This window comes from Podarcis tiliguerta (genome assembly GCF_965153285.1).
Source record: "Podarcis tiliguerta genome assembly, chromosome: 1".
Taxonomy (NCBI): Eukaryota; Metazoa; Chordata; class Lepidosauria; order Squamata; family Lacertidae; genus Podarcis; species Podarcis tiliguerta.
The window spans coordinates 40,722,699-40,745,309 of record NC_139534.1 but is presented as its reverse complement, the minus strand read 5'-3'; the positions used below and the strand labels follow the sequence as shown (position 1 = coordinate 40,745,309).

General features: G+C 43.0%; 1 protein-coding gene across 2 annotated transcripts in view; it reads right to left on the bottom strand.

Moving 5' to 3' along the window:
* The window catches only part of DARS1 (aspartyl-tRNA synthetase 1), a 276,033-nt gene that overhangs the window by 37,064 nt on the left and 216,358 nt on the right, over positions 1–22,611 (bottom strand). Inside the window, exons 2-4 of one of the 2 annotated variants that reach the window (XM_083410335.1) lie at positions 11,008–11,164; positions 7,615–7,672; positions 3,275–3,367 (exon numbers count right to left, since the gene is read on the bottom strand). In XM_083410335.1, coding sequence (XP_083266461.1) covers positions 3,275–3,367; positions 7,615–7,672; positions 11,008–11,079 — 223 coding nt within the window. In that variant the 5' untranslated portion in view covers positions 11,080–11,164. Of the gene's footprint in view, positions 1–3,274; positions 3,368–7,614; positions 7,673–11,007; positions 11,374–22,611 lie in introns of those variants that run through there. The other variant, XM_083410334.1, reaches the window with a different exon arrangement.

Genomic DNA, 22,611 nt, shown 5'->3' with positions numbered 1-22,611 from the left:
CTCTGGATTAGTTAATCTAGAAACTTGTCCCTAGCTCCACCCACCATCTGCTCTGGCTCTGCCTACCACTGGTGTGGGATTATGGTCCCTCAAGTGGGGCTGGGGAGGCTACCCACTCCTGGTTTAGCCCGGCATATGAACACGGGTCACTGTCCAAGTTGTTGGCTTGTTCTTAATTCTACTGAGAATTATAGAATCATAGTTGGGAGGGACCATGAAGATCATATAGTCCAACCGCCTGCAATGCAGGAATCTCATTTTGAAGTAGAAGGGGGGGGGGGTAATTCTGAAATAAAATAAGGTCACCTTTTTAAGAAATATATTTATTCCTTTCTTCTATACCAACCTTCATTTTGAGAATTATCAAGGTGGTTCGCAAACAAGTGAAACAGCAATATGCAGCACTAAAACCAGATCAATAAAATACAGTGGTACCTCTGGTTACGTACTTTATTCGTTCCGGAGGTCCGTTCTTAACCTGAAACTGTTCTTAACCTGAAGCATCACTTTAGCTAATGGGGCCTCCTGCTGCCACGCTGCAACTGCCCGATTTCTGTTCTCATCCTGAAACAAAGTTCTTAACCCGAGGTACTATTTCTGGGTTAGCGGAGTCTGTAACCTGAAGCGTATGTAACCTGAAGCGTATGTAACCTGAGGTACCACTGTAAAGTTAAAAGTATGAATCACAGAGGCCAGGAATGTTGAGGAACAGGAATTAATGGTCAGGGAATTACCCAGATGAACAGGTATGTTTTCATTTGTCAGCAAAAACATCACAGAGTTGAAGCCTACCTGGTCTCTATGGGCAGGTCATTCCACAAAGGAGGTGTCCTGCTGAAGAGAGATCTTCCCTGCACCAGTGTAAGGTGCACTTCTACAGGCCATGGTACTGTTAACAGACCCCCTCCGCAGATCACAGCAAATAGGCTGGTCTGTACAGGAGAAAGGCTGGTCTGTACACGAGAAAGGGTGGTCTATATGCTCCCTTGGATAACTTGGTCCTGAGCTGCTTAGGGCTTTGTATACTAAAACCATAAACTAGCCAGTGCAGCTCTTTCAACTATCTAACTCTGAGTGAATGTTGGCACCTGTGTGTGCATGCCAACCACCCCAGATGAGCTTCATGGCTGCATAAGATTACATATTTTCCCATTTTTCAAACACATATATGCAAGTTAAAGCTGGCACACCCGTTCAGGCCACTATCAACATTTGCTAGTACAGTCGGTTCGACTTCCAAAACGTTTGGAAACCAAAGTGCAGCTTCTGATTGGCTGCAGGTAGCTCCTGCAGCCAATTGCAAGCCACGTAAGCCCCACTGGACATTCAGCTTCCCAAAATAATTTGCATACCGGAACAGTCACTTCCGGGTTTGCAGCGTTCGGGAGCCAAAACGTTCGAGAACCAAGCTGTTCGAAAACCAAGGTACGACTGTATATTATTATTATTGTTATTATTATGAAAATCACACACACAGACCCAAAAATCCCTGGGACCGTTAAAATAAACGTTTAACGTTTATGCCCCCAGAACAAGAATGAAACTATAGTGAAATAGGTAACTGACCCGATTTAGTAACTAACCTTTCTTTTCTCCCTATTTATGCCCAATACAAGAAGCATTTCTATCAAGCATGTCAAAGATTTTGGGGAGCAGAGTTCAACTCCAGTTCCTCAAGCTATTGTCATATTTTGTTCCGGAAAGCCTTTTTTCTTTAAATGTACAGTTTCTCAACTATGAGGTGAGTGAAGTTCAAACAAATGGAACATCTGTCAGACTTGCACGTCACCTGAAGAGGTCAAAGCATATTTAAACTTGTGCAATGGAAAGTGATCCCCAAGAGAAGTGGTGCTCCCACAGTGAAGAAAAATGACAGGCAGGTGGTTCTGTCTGAACAAGCCATGCCATGGAGCTCAAGCTTAGATAAGGATTTCTTTGAGGCCACTGTAAGAACAAATTTTTTTTAAAAAAATAATGAGCTGGCATATTTTGTTTGGGGCTACATGAAAGGCCAATTCGTTCCAGGGTTTCCCATTTCCTTTAAAACTTAGGAAGTAACACAAACTAGCTTTATTCCGATTATCCAACTTGAAAAGAGAAATTCTAGTATGCCTGATGACTGATACTTCGGCAATGGTTTAAAATTTTACTTCAGAATAGTGCTTTATAACTTTAGAGGCATTTAAAAGTAAGTATTTCATTATACAGCCTTCTTTAAAGCACTGTATTTACCTGTAGGTCTTTTTCTACCATGTTTAACTATAGAAAAAGAACTAACGCAGAAAGACAGGCACATGTATTTTGCAATATGGAAAAGAGAAATAAAAAGTTTTGGCTACTGCATTTGTGGCAAACCGTTCTCAAGAGTGTTAACATTCCATAAAAATCCAGGAGGGAAAGACACAGACAGCGAGAATATAGAGCACCTTTAAACACATGCAACTATTTCCAAGCAAGCAGTCTGGGGCCATCTCCTAGCAATCTACTCCTGAGTAAACAGCCTAGCTATCATTTCAGGCTGCAAACTGAGAGAACTAAGTGAAGGCCTTCAGCTTGTTGCTGGGTACCCTTCCACCCCATTTTCCTGCCAGGGAGATATCTAGATATCCTTGACACAGATATCATTGACGTAGCAGGCTGGAATATTTTCTTGCAAAATCCCTAAGTGCTATTCAGAGTACAGTGCCACCTCTGGTTACGTACTTAATTCGTTCCAGAGGTCCATTCTTAACCTGAAACTGTTCTTAACCTGAAGCACCACTTAAGCTAATGGGGCCTCCTGCTGCTGCCACGCCGCCGGAGCACAATTTCTGTTCTCATCCTGAAGCAAAGTTCTTAATCCAAGGTACTATTTCTGGGTTAGCGGAGTCTGTAACCTGAAGCGCATAAACCTGAAGCGTATGTAACCCGAGGTACCACTGTAGTTCATCAGGACAAGGGGAGAAAACTTGACCCTTCCTGACCCATAAAAAAATGTTTTTAAAGAACAGTGTTATTTTCATGGACCTTTAATAAGGACAGATCCACAGATAGTTTGATTTGTCGTAAGCTGTGGGCAGTACATAAACCATCTAAATAAATAAATGGTGCATAAACAGTCTAGGACAGCCTTCCCCAACCTGGTGCCCTCAATATAATTTTGGACCACAACTCCCATCAATCCCAGCCACCGTGGCCAATGATCAGGGTTGATGGAGTTGTGGTCCAGCAACATCTGGATGGCACCCAGTTGAGAAAGGCTTATCTATGGCAATCTTGGAAGAGCTAAGCTTACCTTTTGCTCTGCTGGTATGAATCCTCCCACGAACCCAGACGACGTCATCGGCTTTCTCTGCTGTCAAGTCCTTTATTCGAATCAACACACGATCTGCAGGCAATACATTACTTGGTTAGCTATTCTATTCATGGGAAGGGGGAACAATAGCCATTTTGATGCAACAAAGCTACTCTGTAGATTTTATGTACATTTACAAGGAAAGCTATTTACAAAGCATTCGTGGCAGAAATGAAACCTTGGTGGCCTTGGTGGCAAGGAATGCCTTTTCCCAGCTTCAGTCAGTTCACCGTCTCTGACTTGGTACTGGATATGAAGTCTGGGCGCATGTTTTCTTAACCTCCCATTTGGATGACAGCAATACATTATGCATGGTACCTCTCCCTGGGTATGAGGGTTTACTGTTTCACACACATACACACACACACATAGTTCTACCCCTTTGAATAATCTGACCAGTGCTTTAGAGGAGGGAATAGAATAGGTGGAGCAGGATGAATGAATGGTGAGTTGAGTACTGTATTGTTTTATATAAGGTACGCAAGTTAAGGAGTCTGTGGTGGGGGATAGAGAGAATATGAAGTACTGTGCATACAAAGATTGCATGTCGTGGTCAGAAAATGAGAGGAGGGGATATCCATTAGAGTGGTGGGGAAACCCAGATGGCTACAAGCCATCCCACTCTCTGCCCTAGGGATGCCGTTTGTGAATGCTGCTCCGTTTCACAACGAAAGCCCAACTCATCCCCCATGCCATGGTCCGCGCTGCTCAGTTTTATTCCATTTTTCCTTAGCTTTTAAGATTTTATTTGATTCCTGCATTTTATATGAATTTATATTGACTTTTTAAATTACATTTTACGATAGCCGCTTAGAGATTTCTCTTTATGCTAAGTGGTATGCACATTTTATAAATAATAAATAATGTTGCCTTTTTAATAAGGCAAGCAATCTTGTAAACTATTAATATCTGTGTTAGTTGAAAACCACTGCTTCAGGTACTGGAGTTGGTTCTTTCTGTTTGGAAGCACAACTACCTTGTGTAGTACCGTAGATGTCTGCTCTTTTCACACTAAGGTTTTCTCTTTCTTTCTCTCTCTCTCTCTCTGTCTCCTTCCTTAGTGTCTTCCTATTCCAGGCTGTGTCTGTTTTGTTAATTTTTCACTTTCTGAATATCTTCACAGCTATACAACTACCATATTATACGCTGAGGTTGGACTCTCTTCAGAATAATTCTTTTAGGTTCTGCAGATTCATTTAAGCTTTTAAAAGGATAAGATGACTCTAAGGAAGTTCTATGTGAAGATTACCATGAATCTCAGAGGTAATTCTGTTGATATGAATAAGTTTGGGAATGGTTAGAGGTAACCACTGCTCTTCCATGAAGGGGAGATGTTGTCTTCTCTAAGTAGTTTAGACAGAAAATCCTAAACACACTTAACAGATAGTGTCAGCCTCACTGAACACATTGTGACTTACTTTCTAGCAAACATGCATTGGATTAAGCTGTTGAAAACAAATTACTCTGAAACAGGGATCTGTGGTAAAAGGGATACACCACTACACTCTTGAAACACTTGAGGCGGAAAAACAGAAAAACGATGAAACGGAGTAACAAGTTCTAATCCAATTTCAAGTTTCACCAATGCTAACGAAAACTGAAACAGATCTGCTAAGCCTTAGTCAGACAGAATTACATCAACGATTTAAAATTATTACAAAGCTGCAACATTTTCCAGACATGAATAAAAAGGACAAAATGAGGTATCACCCTTTTCATAAGTCCCTAATGTTCAAGGCATCACCCAAAATGTGCATTAGATTAACTTTTTAAAAAATTACTGTAGACATAATGGCCCAACTTTCATTAAAACCAGATGGCAAACACATTTGACTACATGTTCTGACAAGGTCCAAATAATTATTTTCAACTATTGCACTGCTTCTATAAAAAAATCAGAAAGCAACTGCTAAAGAGAAACATACTGCAGAAAACTATTTTTGCACAAGTAGGTGAAGTAATCTGCTGCTTTTCCTTAATGGTTTTTTTTTTTAAAAAAAGAAGAAAATTCTAATAACTTGTTTCTTTAAACATTGAATCTGAACGCTTTCCTTTTCTCCAATCCACAATGGCAACTTAATCAACCTTTTTAAAGCGCTTTCTATTCCTTCCAACTCCTTCTTTACATGATGCAGTGAACCACTGCCCAATTTCCCCCCTCATGTTTCTCTTTCTCTCTCAAAAATGAGAACCAAACCTCTCAATTTGTTTCTTCTTCAAAGCTGCATTTTGCAAAAGCAGCACAATATACATCCCAACACATATGTGCTTGGATTACTCCCAGCTCGCACACAGAACATGACTTCTCAAAGGCTGGCATTATGTCCAAATACAAATTCATGTAGTGTAATATCTATTATGGATTTATCTGCAAGGCTGAACTGAAGCCATAAGCATGCCTACCCGGGAAACAGGCAAGTGCACAGGAGTGGCTTGATGTATTTGTAGACATATAGTAGTACCTTGGGTTACGTACTTAATTCGTTCCGGAGGTCTGTTCTTAACCTGAAACTGTTCTTAACCTGAAGCAACACTTTAGCTAATGGGGCCTCCTGCTGCCGCCGGAGCATGATTTCTGTTCTCATCCTGAAGCAAAGTTCTTAACCCGAGGTACTATTTCTGGGTTAGCGGAGTCTGTAACCTGAAGCATATGTAACCTGAAGCGAATGTAACCCGACGTACCACTGTACACATAAACTGTCTTAGCCCAAGTGAGTTGCTGGGCCACACCCAACAATTGAAAAAGGCCATTATTAGCTAGGTTTTGTGCATATCTAATGCTCCTTTTATAATTACGTAAGAGGAGGGGTGTGGAGTGTTAGGCGAGGGGTAGTACCCCTGGTAGGGGACACATCATCCTCTTTCTGGGATAGTTTGTCCCATCTTTGGTCCTCACCCTGCACTCATCTCTCACCTGTGGCTCCTAGAAGCCGTCAGCATGTGACAGCACTCAAACCCCAGGAAACAGCTTCGACTGGCCAGCTAAACGAGGTGAGGGTATCTGATGGCTCTCAAACCCTCAGTGAGTTAGGGACTTCCCCTGCATGTGAAGACAGGCCGCAGCGGATTGAGCGGATGAGACCAATAGTAGGTCCAATGGTCAAGAAGATGGTTTCTGCATGAGCTGTAGAGGGAAGTGAGGGGCAGATTGGGCTCGTCAAGCTGGGAAGGGAGCCCATCTAGGAGAAGGAAAACTCTGAACCTAAACCTCTGATACCTTGTGAGATATATTAAAGAGACGAAAAGGCTAGGGAGTGAACCCTATGCAAATCCGGAATGGAGTCCCTAAGATGGTTGGATGGGGCCTTGTACACCTCCCTCTGGCAACTCCTGCAGTTAAAATGGTGCCCAATGTATTGCTCTGTTCTCCTTTCGACCATATCTGCAAGGCTGAGAGGGAAGTCTTGTCGTAGGGGCAGCACAGGACCTCCATATGCACTGCCCAGCCTTGTGTCTTAGGGTGTCAGTTTGATGCCAGAGGCACACACCACTGTCTCTCAAGATAGACAAATGCCAACAAGTGGAGGTGTAGCCCTCCAGAAGTTGATGGACTTCAAATCCCATCATCCTTGACCGTTGGCCACTATGGCCAAGGGGAGTTAAACAACTTTTGGATGGCTTCCCCATACTTGATGTATGATTACAAGAAACCATGGCTGCAATCCTATGAATGTGTAGAAGTCAGTCCAATTGTATTCATTGAAATTTACATCTGTAAGCAAAGTTTCAAGAAGGAATCTAATGTTGTGCTAAGGCAATCGTTCCGTCATGGCAAGCATTCTGGCTTGCTATACTCCGCAATCCCACCTCTCCTCCTCCCGTGTGCTGTTCCAGGGCTTCTCCTGATCCCCTCAAAGCAGATTTTGGGGGTGCAGGGAGAGAGGGAGAAAGGGGGAGCCCCATCTGCGCAAGCAGAAGTCCTTGCACAGGCATTCTGCAAGCAGGATTCCTTAGCTCACAAAGAGAAAGGGGCCTCTATGATTTTTGTCTTAATACGTGCCAATTGTTCTCTCAGATTTTTAGCACATAGCAAGTGTGATTGGGGTTGGGTTTTTTTTTGTCATGTGTTAAATTTAGCTGAAGTTCCACAGTATTTTGTTAACTGCAAGCATGAAGTGAAACAACCTCTTACCTTTTTTCCCTCAGACAGACTGGCTCCACTACAGCTAGAAATGGTTATCTGTATATTGGACCTGACACAACTATCAGCACTATCTTGCAGATTGTGGTATTTACAACCCAATAGGTTTTTGTATGCTTTCTAGAATTTTGAAACTGACCTGGTTTCTCCTGAGACTGGATCAGCGGCAATACTCCATACCTTTCCTTGGCATAATCCTATAAAAGGGAAGAACAGTGTGTTATGCTAAAAGCTTTTACGCCAAGCCAGAGTCCAAATAAGACAAAAAACAAAAAACAAAACCCTGCATGTTGTGTGCACAAATCTGAAATGACACACTTCATTTGAGCATTGCTAGCTCTTAATGGATGGCAATGTTCTATATAAGAAGTCAAGTGCTAAACACAGACTGGAATCTCCAAATAAGAGCCAATTTTCACTTTGCTTTTGGTAGTTTAGAATATGTACATCTCATCAAGTTTGCATTCATCTTTTATCAAGTTACTTTAAAATGTACACCACAAGCTAAATTCAGCACTATATGCTACGTGACATTGCCTTTAGTACTGATCATTCCACACACACGGGAAAACATCATGTGAGTGACATCAGCCTAGGGATCAACTTTCTCAAACTACGCTTTTATCACAGAATGAGTTGAGCCTTGACAACTGTGAAATCACCATGCTTCCCATGCATCATCGCCATAACAGATATAAGCTCAAATAACTCAGCTGCAACCACCAGCTATAAACCTATGGGAATAGATTGCTTTTCGTGGAGGAATTGGACTATGGCATTCAATATCCCAGTTGATCTGCCAGACCCAGACTTCAAGACATGGAACAGAGTTCATTATTTACTCAGGCTTGTGCCTAACAGGTGCACAAATGGGAATACAAGGAATGCAATGTTCCCAGAATTTAGACTATATTTCCAAACTTTTTCATCCCATTTACTCTAGTGTAGTTTCAGATTAATAATGTGAGACTAAGAAAACACTCCAGTAACTAAATATTAAAGCTGCAACCTCATTATGTTTCAATATACTATTTGAGGCTCCATCTGTGTAATAAATAAATGATCCTAATTTCTATCCTTGGTATCTCAGGAAACAAGACTCAAGTTCATAAAAGGTTATGCTAAGAAAGGTTACCTAAAGGATCAAACCCCCCCTATTGCCCCTGCCCAGCAACTGCGCTTCTCAGATGGGCTGCTGCTGAGAGTACTGCATGCCCCAGAGGTATGTGCAGGTTACACTAGAAACTGGACTTTTAGTGTTGCAGTTCCAGCCCTCTGGAATCAATTACCAGCTGAAATTAGTTAAGACACCCAACATCATGACGTTCAGGCACCTACTGAATACATTTCTGTTTAAGATGGTTTCCCCTAAGGTGTGACCTAATTGATTATGAAACATTAACTGTGCATCTGTAGGAATGGTTTAAGTGTTATTAGAATTTATATTTGATCTTATTTTTGCCCTGTTGTAGATCACTTTGATGGTCTCAGATTGTGAACCTGTTTATAAATTTGTACAATAGGAATGAATTAAAAACATTTGTTAATCTTTAGGAAGCCACAAGCCTCTTTGTGGTTTCTATTGCCAGCCGCAGTGGGCAATAATAGGCAAGACAGAATAACAATTGGGGGGGGGGGGGAGGACCTAAGATAGTTCCACTAGAGAAATATTAGGATGGCCTCATCTTGGGAAATATATAGAACTGGTTATTGAATTAGGCAATTCCAATTTTCCTAACACTGACATGAACATAAAATGTAATTACAAATGCTACCCAATCACTCTATCAGCTAAGTTTACTCAAGAATGGAATATATTTTATTTTCTCAAGCTACAATTGCTCCAGAGATCATGTACAAGGAATTTTCTATTAACCGAAGGAAAGGGGTTGATTTTTGTCCTGTACAGCCCAAAAACCTGCTCCAGATCACTGGAGGACCCTCTGGAACACCATGGGAGGTGGAACATCAAATTGCAAAGGGAATCAACAAAAATCCCCTCCCTCTTTCATGAGTGTCAGCATGCACTGGATCGCCAACCCTTCCACAAACCAAAGAGCTGATTCAAGCTGCAACATACAGCTGCCCTTTATGGCTGTGATACTCAAAGTCTATTTGCATGAACAGAGGTAATGCAGCAGCTGATTCTCAGGGGCTGCTCATCATTATTGGGAATAATTTTTGAGCAGATGAGCTTGAACTAAGTAGTTTAGGCAGCAAGACTAATCCCACTTACCCACTGAATTCAACAGGACACAGTTAGGACTGTGCTGTTAAATCAACTGTGGAGACAGTTGCCTGCTCCAAGAATTAATAATTACAATGAAAACAAGTATAAATAATATATACTTAGGAAAGCGGAAGACACTAAAGATAGTTTGCGCATAACACAAATTATATAATGCATATTTTCTGCTAAGGAGGATTCTGAACAAGATCATGTTCAAAGGTCTTCTTAATAAAAATGATATAGTCATAATAAATATAGGTGCTCAGAACAGAATAGATTACCCTTGATAAAGAGTACAAGGAGCTAATCATGTTTCAACTTGTTAGGACTTTAGTACAGTGTATGTATCCACCCTGTTCTATGATGCAAGCCTCCTGTAATAGGCCCAAATGCCCATTCAGTGAGCAGAATAGTGGTTTTGACACCACAGAGCATGGGTGGAGAAGCTATGGCCTAGGGGCCAACCTTGGCCTCCCAGGGCTTGCACCTTGGCCTATGAGGCCATTTCCCCCAGACCACACCACCTGCCCATCAACTGACATCACTGTTGGCGGTGGGCAGGAGGGCAGGGTTGAATCCTGCATCCGTTGTCCAACTCTGTTCCTAGCAGGATGTCCTCCCAGCTCATCAGCTGAAATCTATCCACACCTAACCCTGAGGAACGTGCCAACAATTGCACAGCCCCTCCATTCACCTTTCCGTAGGACGCCCCTTAACCTGAAGGCGGACAATAATAGCCACGCACACACCCCACTGACAGCAGTTTCATTTAAGGTTTGGAGACACAGTGCTCACACACAAACTCATTGTGCTGCTGCTTCTAGCAAACAAGTCTTTTCTGTTTAAAAAATGCCTGGATGAGTGCTTTTTTTTTTAAAGTAGGTACGCTCCCACTGTGTGCGTGACGAAACTCCAACCCCCCCCCCCCCCAAGTTGCTGCTCTCATCTTGCACAACACAATGAGTGGGGGATGGGGAGTTTGAGAGAAACGCGTAACGGGAGCTATGAAGACCTGTGTGACCTGACAGCGTCTTCATGGGGCAGGTGGGGGGGGAGTTGCGTGCATAGGTATAACATGGCACCTTCCAAGCCCTTCCCAGTGAAGAAATGGGATAGGGGGGCGGAGAGAAAACGAAAACGGGGGGGGGGGGGGAGAGAGAGAGAGACTTCTGACCAGGCAGTGGGCCTTTGAAGTTTGCAGTCCGCCCCCTTGAAACCCCCCCTCTCTCAGTGCCCATCCCCTCCCAATAAAGCAGTAGGAGACCCCACCCCACCCCGCCTCCGCCCTCTTCGGAGACCCACATCAGCCGGCGGCTGCTCCATGGCGCTGTCTCGGTTCCGTTCCTGGTTCTTACGGGCGGCAACGCCGGGCATTTTGCCACCTCCGGCAATAAAGTTGGCCAGAGCCGCTTTATTTCTTTTCTTTGTCCCCTACGGGCTTCCCTACCACCCTTTCTTTCTCTTTTTCTACCCCCCCCCCCGACACCGCTTTTTTCCTTTCCGATACTTGCTCTCCCCAGAGTCCCTCCGCGTGTCCGTTCACGCTGCTTCCGGGCACGTAAAGCACGCACAGGAGGACACGGCGGCTACGTCACGCGAGAGCGCTCCCGGCCGCTCTTTGCTCACTCAACCCCTCCCTCCCCTCTCGGGGCGACGCATCGCGGGAAGCGGCCTAGTTCTCGCGAGCTTTCCCGAGTTCCTCCGCTCAACGTGTCCTCCCGCTTCTCCCTTGTCTTAGAAGTAGTCGCCTGTCGCAGGGTGAAAGGCGGGCAGGCAGGCGCGGGAAATTCAGGGAAAAATAGGATAAAGGGCGCCTAGATAAAAAAACGGGGGGGGGGGGTTTGCATTGCTCTCTCTCTCTCCCGCGGGAGGCAGTGAAGGCAGCAAACTTGGGTGGCTTTTAAAAGAGAGCTGTGCAGATCAATGCAGGATAAGCCGGCTATTGATTTGTATTCACTACGACGGGAAGGTAAACAGCGTTTCCATGCAATTCTGTCACTGTGTTCCCATTGCTCCAGAAGCAATTGTTTTCCCTCTGCCGGTAAAGGAGCGCTTGTGCTTGGCTTCTTGTCAGAATCCTATAAATCGGAAGAGTTGGAAGGGGGCACGAGGGTCATCCAGTCCAGCACCTTGCAATGCAGGAATCTTTCTACCCAACGTGTGGCTCGAACACACGACGCTGGGATTTAAGAGTCTTATGCTATGCATGAGCTATGCAGTTGGCTGCTTTGAAAACAGGATGCTGGGCTGTTGGCCTGATCCAACAATGGGACATGGTTGCGGGTGGCGCTGTGATCTAAACCACTGAGCCTCTTGGGCTGCCAATCAGAAGGTCAGTGGTTTGAATCCCTGTTATGGGGTGCATAGCTGCCAACATTTCCCATTAATTGCGAGGAATTTTAAAAGGGAATTTCCCTTTTAAAAAATGAAACGTTGACAGCTATGATGGGGTGAGTTCCTGTTGCTCTGTCCCAGCTCCTGCCAACCTAGCAGTTCAAAAGTATGGCAGCGCAAGTAGATAAATAGGTACCACTACAACGGGAAGGTAAAAAGCGTTTCCATGCAGTTCTGTCACTGTGTTCCCATTGCTCCAGAAGCGATTCAGTCCTGCTGGCCACATGACCTGGAAAGCTGTCTGTGGAGAAATGCCGGCTTCCTCAGCCTGAAAGGAAGATGAGTGCTGCAACCCGGAGTTGCGTTTGACTGGACTTAACCGTCCAGGGGTCCTTTACCTTTTTTATTTCTCCACAAAAACATACAGTATGCCGCCACAAATGACTTACAATGACGTATATGTTATTCTTACTGTAAACTGCTTTGTTTATTTGTTGTTGTTTTGCAATCAAAACAGTATATAAATTTTGTGAACTAAGATAAACGTACCCACCCAGAAGTAAATGCCACTTTTTCAATGAGTCTTATTCCCAAGTAAAAGTAACTACAGGATTGGAGCCTAGAATTCAACATGACTTTCTTCTGAGTTGGCATGCATATATTTGTAGTGTATAGGCATATACAGTATAACCTGCACTGATAGTCATACTCAGAGTAGACCCACTGAGGTCCATTTATTTTAACAGGTCCGCTCTAAGAGTAATATTTGATACCACTATGCAATCATAACCCCACTTACCTTGGAGTAAGACCCACTGAATTAAATAGGCCTTACTTCTGAATTGGGTTAGGGGTAGGATTGAGCTGTGAATCTGAAAGAGCTGCAAGACAGGAAGAAATTAAACATGCAACTACAAGACAGACATATGTGTGTGTATATATATATCTTTAAAAGTGAAACTAAAAGATGGATATGAATGCCCATTAATTTCAGCAACACTTACACACCTGCCATTGTGGTAAAACTCTCCTTACCAGGATGATATATAGCAGGATATATAGATTACTGAGTCAGCCTGAGGTAAGGGTTCAGCCCCTTTGGTAATCTGCCAGTCCTTCTTTAGTGTTTGGGCTGCTCCTATGTTCCATTAATTTGGACTAAGTGAGGGCAAGGGGGGCAGCATCACAAGGGCAGGCTTCACCTCCAGCTGAATAAACAGACAATAACAACTCTACAGTGTGCCTATCCATGTATACTTGTATGCATGGAGAGGTGCCAATGAATACAAGCAAGGCAGGGGCAGAGCCTCTCCCCATCCACTCCTGGGCTGGAGGTTCCCTACCCATTTCATAAAACCCAAGGGTTAGATCCAACATTAGTTGTATTTAGAGTAGTCCTACTAAATCAACAGACTTAGTCATGGGCCTGCAGGGCAGCAATGGGCCATAGGATCTGGTATAGCTCAGCCCCTCAGACTCACGCATACAGACGCAGACACCAGTTCTGTGGAGGAAACCTTACTTAGAGTGTCTGCGCTACCAAATGAGCTGCTGGTGGCGATAAGAGATGATGGCCACCTCATCCTAAGAGCTTTTGAAGAGGCCACTTTTCTCTAATATTACTGCTTTGAATAACTATCTAACTATTTAATATAGTTTGAATGAATGACTTCGCTCCACTTGCCTGGGATAAGGGGATATTATTGCCTTTTGCGGCTGACACACAATCTTGATTCTAGCAAAAGCAGCAGCACAAGATTCGGTTGTTAAATAATTTGCCATTATCTGCTGAGTCCTGTCTCTTTTGCTGTGGGGACTCTTTTTTCCAATCCTTGGTAATTGCATAAAAACTCGAGTCAAATAGAACCTCAGTGAAGGGTAAATTAAATTAAAACTGAACATCTGGGGCTCGATCTAGTCAAACAATGGCAGACAAAGTGCCCATGCTTTGAGTCCCACAGAGCTAAGACTGCCTTCCACCAGCACAAGTACCCGCTTTCCCTGTTGCCATTCACTGTAGTATCCCACCTTTGCACTCATTGGAAAGGAAATAAGGAAACCAGAACTCTGTTTAGTTTTGTGAGATTCTGCACATGTGTGCTGTGTACCGAAACCCCCTTTTTTAGTCCTGAAACTCACATCTGCAGAATACTGCCCCCCCCCCATGGCTATAAATAATGCCTCAGGTTTTTCCCAGGAGCCACTGTTTTAATTGTTCCTTACTCATTTGACCAAAAACAAAACATGTTTATGATTCCCAGATGTCCTGTATTTGAATGGAGCAATCTTTGTTTCTAGAAGAACGTAACTCCATGGGACACAACACATTTTTCTTTCCATAGACCTTCACAGTGCCAATGCCACACCTCCACAATATCTCCTATTGATGAGTTTTTTACTTCTCTCTCCCCCCACTATCCAAATAAACATGCATTTTGGTGTTAATTGCAATGCGATTCTACAGCCAACACCCTGAAAACCAAACCACAAAATATTAACTTCAACTTTCAGGAGATGATACACACACACACACACACACACACACACACACTATTATTTTGATTGGGTGAAGTGAAATCCGCAAGGTTAAGTCATTTAAGTCCATTCATTTCAATGGGCTTACTCTGAGTGCAACTTAGTAGGATATCACCCATTATTTCCCATTTTTAATAGCTAATCAATGATGTAAGCAACATCTCCAGTCCTTCTAGTAATGGGACTGGCAAGGATCTTTACTCAAACTAGCTCAATCTGGAATGGAAATGGATGGAGGCAGCAGAGTTCATCTGCTGTGCCTTCTGTTAAGTGGAAACAGTTGCCCTTTGAGCCATATTTTGTTTAAAAACCCAATTAATAGGGGTGCTACCTGCCGTGAACTTAACAGTGATGAGTCCAAATAAATCTGTTACACAGAGTTAAACTAGGCGGAGGAGCACGCTAAGCCCTGTTGAAAAAGCTTTAACACCCTCCCTCTCCATTCATAAGGGGATTGCCAAATGGGGGTGACATCACCAGCTGTCAATTGGACGGCCCCCTTGGGTATACACAGATGAAAGCTGTATTGCACTTAAGTAACAAGACATGACAGACCATGTGTGAGTGCTAAATAATTTATACTTCAGGCTATGTACAGTATACCACAAAGCCAAACTGAAGACATTTTGGCAGCTTGGGATTTAAAACAAAACTAATTCTATTCTCCCTCCCCCATCCCCCCCCCCAAAAAAAAGAGGGGGAGAGAAAGCAGGCAAGTGCAGTGCAAAAAATAAAAAATAAACTAAGTGGATGAATTAGAGTCTCTTTGGGTCTAAGTCCAATAAATGCTTGACAAGTTGTGCCAAAATAAGGCCTATGCTGTATTTTAATAAAACTATCATAGTTGTGCTCTTTTGAACTCTTATTTTTGAATTCAGCTATGGGTGCTTCTGCACTGCCTACTCATTGTTCTACGAATCGATGCAATTTTTCATTCTTAAGCATGTGCATCTCCTAATTTCCATCACGTCGGTTTTTCACCTTCAAATCATGAAATGCTTTGTAGACAAAAAAGGAAGTGATTGATAAATTGGTAGTGCTACCTGTAGTAAAAAAAATACTTCATTGTTATTATTCTGTTGCCCTTTGATGGGGGGAAAAGGAAGTTTATTTCTGTTTTGCATATAACAACATAACAGGTGGAATGAAGAGGATTAATTTAATTAAATCCTGTAACTATGAGGGAAAACGCAGCTGTTGGCAGGTATGTAACAAATTTATCAATTTTTGACTAAAGCTCCCATAAAAATAAACAAAGCAAATAATGAATCCTTCCAAAATGGTGTAGGAATAGAATTTGCAGGAAAATCCAAATCCATCCTGGATTTTCATTTAGGAAGTTGCTACCCTCCGGATGTTTTTCCCCCTCCTTCAATGGGAAACAAAACCTTATTCAAAGGATTAAATGAGATGGCTATTCTCTTTGTTTTACAACTTCAGTCAGAAGTCTTTTCCTCTGACAAACAGCGTTTTCTAATACATTTCTAAAACAGGAACTTTGAGGAAGTGCATGCCTGTGATAAGAGGCAAAGAGTATTTCTTTTCCAAAAGGACTTCACACAAAGAGGCATCCTTTTTCAATTAAAAGGTTGATAACAACGGAGGTTTAAAAATCACGGTTCTGAAGGGCTATTCTGATAAGAAGCAAACCACATTTTGTGCTAAGCTGAGATGAGCGGTGCATTTAAATTGGAGAAAACCAATCTCATCAACACTTTTGGTTGCTATGAATCTCAAGGTCTTTTTAACAGAATTGGGAGCGGGGGACTCCCATCTTATATTTGGAAGAGCAGAGTTAAACCTAGCAATCATTACTTGAATATGTGTGTGTGTGTGTGTGTCAGAAATATGTACAGCTTGAGATGTTTTGAAATGTTCCCCATATTCTTTCTATAATACCAGGCGGTTCCCCTTTTGTAAAATGCTGGAAATATTTTATCCTACTAATAAATTGACCAATTCATCTTAATCTCCAAGAAAATGTAATATGTGTTCTTCAGTTTCACTTACAACACATCCCCCAAAGTTTTTCTGACTTGTGATAAGTCATATGTGAACATGTATACAGTTCTGGTTGCCTCACCTCAAAAAGGATATTGTAGAGTTGGAAAAGGTTCAAAAAAAGGGCAACTAAAATGATAAAGGGGATGGAGCAACTCTCCTGTGAAGAAAGGTTTCAGCCTTTGGGACTTTTCAGCTTGGAGAAAAGCCAAGTTATAAAATTATGCATGGCATGAACAAAATGGATAGAAAAAAATAATTTCTTTCTTTTATAACACTAAAACTCATGGGCATGCAATGAAGCTGAATGCTGGAATATTCAAGGAGAGATTGCATCTTGAAGGAACTGAGATCCTGGATGCTTCTGAAGCCTGATAGTGGTCTGCACCCTTGCTCCTAATTTCATTTCTGCATCACATTGGCACTGCTAATGCAGCAGTCTGACTTCACCCCTGGAGGCATACTCCATTGCCTTTCAAGGCAGATGGAAGCCAACAACAATATAACTACTCCATATGTCTTTTTGTTTTTCATTAATGATGGTGACAAGGTGGTTATATTGTTGTTGGCCTCCATCTGCCTTGAGAGACTTTCCTGGAGCCCAAGCCTGGGCAGTGTGTAGGGAGATCTTGGGCTGCCAAGACAACAAGACCCCCCTCTCAGCCTTGCTGATGTGGTCCAGAGGGAAGCAGAGCAATACATCTAGCATCAGCTTGGCTGCAGGAATTGCCAGAAGGAGGCGTACAAGTCGCCATCCAACCGTCTTAGGGACTCCACTCCAGATTTGTGTGGGGTTTACTCCTTAGCGTTTTCTTCTTCTGAAGATATCTCACAAAGCAGCGGAGATTTAGGATCAGAGTTTTACTTCTCCTGGATGTACTACCTTCCCAGTTTGAAGAGCCCCATCTGCCCCTCACTTTCCTCTACAGCTCATGCAGAAACCACCTTCTTGACCTTTGAGCCCACTATTGGTCTCATCCGTTCAATCTGCTGGAGCCTGTCTTCACATGCAGGGGAAGTCCCTAACTCACGGGGTGGGGGGTGGGGGAGCAGGTTGAGACTCATTGGCTACCCTTACCTGGTTTAACTGGCCAGCCAAAGCTGTTTCCTGGGATGTTGCCGATATCGCATGCGGACGGCTTCCAGGAGCCACAGAATGGGGACCAAAGGTGGACAAACTGCCTCCGAAGGAGCATGATGTGTCCCCCAACAAAGGTAACAGCCCTACTATTATTGCATCAATGACATTACCAAAACGAAACCACCCAGCAGTCTGGAAGGGTCCATAGTGATACCATCCTGTTCCTTAATTCTATGTATGCACAAATTCTTTGGAAGTGTATGCATCAACTAATAATAATAATAAATAAGTCATGTTGGTGGCTCTTTCAGAGAGGAGACATCCCAGCCCTATCTGAAGATGCTAGGGGTTAAACTAGGAAGCTTTTGCATGCAAAGCAGGTGCTCAAGCACAGAACGATAAATACTAAAAGTGGCGATGCAGAGAGGTAAGAAGCAATATCTAAGATGTACCGGTAGGTTATCACATTTGCAATATACTGGAATAATTGTGCAAAAAGAAGGGGGCTGCTGTTGTTACCAAAGCAAACCTAAGGGGTCTTTTTGTGTGTGCTCACATTGTATTAGACTATGGGATGACAGTCACACACAAAAGTCTCGCAGCAAGAGAACTGAGCGATTCCTGGAGGAAATAAACGTTATCCTGAGAACAACAGCTGAACCAAAATCCCATAAGCCAGGAAAAACAGCTACACAATTACACTAACAGGTGGCTGGTTTCAAAACAAATTTCAAGGTCTGACAGCTCTGTGCACCTGCTATAGGCTGCTTTCTTTTTAAGGGGTTGAGTTTGGCATGATCCATACATAAAAACTATGGTTTGTATTAATAAGAAAAGCCACCCCTGCAATCGAGAGACGATAAATGTCTAGAATTAGCCAATAGGCAGTTTCCCTAATTTTACATTCTGTCTTAGTGCAAAAGTAATGTTGGAGCCAGAAGTTGTTAGTGTCAAATTGAGGGATATAATGAGCAATTTCTTTCACGATCATGAGCACCAGAAAATTAATCCCAGTGTTCAGGACAGGCAAAACTATAAGAAGGGCTATTTAATTCTGAGCTCAATATCTGAATAATTTTAGGGTATGCCTAAATTAGGATGTTTTAAAAGTTGTTATTTTAAATTTGGGTATGCCTTTTCTCTCTCCAGTGCAACTATAGATCAGGGTACACTTTCTTTTTTGTTTCTACTTTGGCTGAGGAATAAAATTGTTTTACCCACTTTCTCAGGACTGTCTGGCCCCATCACCTGGCATCTTTGGGAAGGTGCTGGGGCCACAGCACCCCATCAGGAGCCATTGCCTGGGGCCCCACTTAAAAAAACCCACACTACTCAGTGGTTTGAGCAATGATCCAGCAGTTGGGCCCAGGTCCCATTTTAATTTCCCACAACTCCCTAGACCAATAAACAGCAACATGAAAGGATGATATGATTTAAAGCATAATCTAGGCTGCCATACCAAATGAGTTTATTAAACAATACAATTTTCTTCTCAAACTTCTTCTTAAAAGCCCCCCCTCCCCCATTGCCAATATCTTGTCAGTGCTTGAGAAGTATTTGTCCCTCGTTTTCCCTCAGATCCAAGGTTGTAACTTCATGTAACACTTTGGCCATTGCTGGCCATGCCATTAAAGGTAAAGGGTCCCCCTGACTGTTAGGTCCAGTCACGGACGACTCTGGGGTTGCGCGCTCATCTTGCTCTATAGGCCGAGGGAGCTGGCATTTGTCCGCAGACTGCTTCCGGGTCGTGTGGCCAGCATGACTAAGCAGCTTCTGGCGAACCAGATCAGCATACGGAAACGTTGTTTACCTTCCCACTGGAGTGGTACCTATTTATCTACTTGTACTTTGATGTGCCCTTTCTGGCCATGCCATTACCCACTGTAATTACCCACACTGTCATTGTCAGGCATTAGCCAAAATAAAGGGAAAAGAACCATCTAAATTAGCCCTGCTTGAGGCAAACTACACCCACCTGCCAATCACCTGATGTTATACAATGTTAGGCAGGAGACAATTAAAGGGATCTTGTATTTCTGAACTAAGCATTAGGACAGACAATAAGCCCTCTATGATAGTAAAAGGTGGCAGAAGAATCTTTTATCTCTGATCTTAATGATAAGCATTAACTGTTGGGAGGTTGCAGCACCTTCTGTGGCTGTAGAGACCAACATGGGACAGACATGTTTTGTTGCAGCTGGGGCCATAGAAGGCATCTGGTTGTGCTAATGCAGATGCACTATGGCATTTCTTCTCTTTTCGCTCCTCTCAGTGGTCATTCCTCCTCTGGTCACTGCTATGGAGACACGCAGAGGCACCAGCCCTCTGTCTGCCTGCTCTTTGACAGCAAAAGGCAGCATTTCTCCCCATGCCCACACCAGCACTGTGATTTGTTAAAGGTACTGTGAGAGGTAAACTGCAATGCCCAGAATTCCTTGGCAGAAACTATAAAAAGCAGAGACATCACCTTGCTGGCAAAGGTCCATATAGTTAAAGCTGTGGTTTTCCCAGTACAGTGGTACCTCTGGTTACGTACTTAATTCGTTCTGGAGGTCTGTTCTTAACCTGAAACTGTTCTTAACCTGAAGCACCACTTTAGCTAATGGGGCCTCCTGCTGCCGCCGCTCGATTTCTGTTCTCATCCTGAAGCAAAGTTCTTAACCCAAAGTACTATTTCTGGCTTAGCAGAGTCTGTAACCTGAAGTGTCTGTAACCTGAAGCGTATGTAACCCGAGGTACCACTGTAGTGATGTATGGAAGTGAGAGCTGGACCATAAAGAAGGCTGATTTATGAAGAATTGATGCTTTTGAATTATGGTGCTTGAGAGTCCCATGGACTGCAAGAAGATCAAACCTATCCATTCTTAAGGAAAATAGCCCTGGGTGCTCACTGGAAGGACAGATCCTGAAGCTGAGGCTCCAATACTTTGGCCACCTCATGTTGGGACAGATTGAGGGCACAAGGAGAAGGAGACGACAAGGGTCGAGATGGTTGGACAGAAGCTACTAACATGAGTTTGACCAAACTGCGGGAGGCAGTGGAAGTCAGGAATGCCTGGCGTGCTCTGGTCCATGTACACCTAAAAATGCAATGTCTGAATGCAACCAGTGTATATTTTGCAAACACTTTTAACATATGTGGACACTTTCCAACAGCAAGTTGGGACAGTTCCCTGTTGATTACATAGTCAGTGGCAACTTTTAACCATACCCTCAAACATACGACTAAACAACAAAAATGTGCTTTAAATGTATGGTGTGGATGTGAGCTGGGTTAAAGTGGACCTTCCAAGTGTCCCTATTTTCCAGGGACAGTCCCAGATTTACAGTGGCCATCCCAGTTTCTGATTTGATCCTGGAATGACCAACTTTTCATTAGGATGCCCCTATTTTCCTCAGAGAAATGTTGGAGAGTATGGAGTTATCCGACTCCCGAGCCATCTGAAGTCAGCCCTGTATAGGGAAGGGGTTTTTATGTTTACTGTTTTTTTAAAAAAATGTTTTTGTATATGTTGGAAGCTGCCCAGAGTGGCTGGGGCAACCCTGTCAGATGGGTGGGGTGTAAATAGTATTTTTTATTATTATGGAATAGGACGTCCCTATTTTCATCAGAGAAATGTTTGAGGGTATGGTTAAAAGTTGCCACTGACTACGCAATCAACAGGGAACTGTCCCAACTCGCTGTTGGAAAGCGTCCACATATGTTAAAAGTGTTTGCAAAATATACACTGGTTGCATTCAGACATTGCATTTTTAGGTGTACATGCTAAGGGCCAGTTTGTACTTATGCTTATCAGTAGTGAAGTATATTTGGTATTAGGCTGTCAGTCTCTGCAGTATTGAGATATTCACATTTCTTTGCTATTTAAAGCAGGCTGAATGCAGATTTTTTCCCAAAGTATTTTGAATACTGAATTTGAATTAGCTTTCTGACGTTGCCCAAAGCATCTAGAAAAGCATAAGTGGAACTGATCCCATGAGTACATTAGGCTTAAAAACCTATTAAGGAAACTTAACTATTAGCTAGTAATGCTTATTATTCATATAATTTGTTCACAGACCAGAAGACCAGTGCAACTGAACCAGAGAAACGTGAACCAGAGAGATGTAGAATTATTCAGATGGTAGTCCACTGTGATCTCAGGAAGGATTTAATTCCTTGAACTTAAATTCTACTGTATTGCAAAGGTCACTGTGCAGTCATCAAAACACTTTCCATTCTAAGTGCTTGGAGCGCTTTGTGCTTATGAAGGAGCTTGACTTCTTCCTGTGAGATGTCAGCACTTCCTCTGGTGGTGTTGGGTTCATAGCTCCCGAGCCATTAGGATTTTGGAAGTATTTCTGTAGCTTTTGGCAAGGGGAAGAGTTCCATCTCCTCAGTTCACACAATTATGAAATGCATATGCCCAGGATAAATGATCATTCCAGCCTCATTACCTGAACAGCTTGATGAAGTTTGTGGAAGATGGGACAAAAATTAGAAAAACAGGTGGGGGGGAAATGGTCCAGGAGACTTGATGTAAAAAGTACATGCTGCACAAATGTCTACTTCTGAATATCATGCTCCCTAGGGTCTATTGAACGGCAGAGTGCTATTTGCATATGCATTTTGAATTAGCTTGTTACAGGTCAGGAACTGCTAAAAGCATACCTTACATTTAACGTGTGTGTGTGTGTGTGTGTGTGTGTGTGTGTGTAAAAGGGCAACAGGACAAAAAAAGTACACCCTGAAGAAGAACCATACAAAAACACAGATCACAAAATGAGTAAGAAGCAAAATTACTATAAGGGTACCTACAACTAACACCAGTGGGACGGGGGGGGGGGAGGGAGTTTGAAGGGCATGAGGAGGAGACAAAGGGCCAAATAAATTCAATAATTTCCCCAAACAAAATCATACTGGGCTGTAATGAGACAACCCATTGTGTGAGTAGAATCTACCTGAAGTGCTGTGA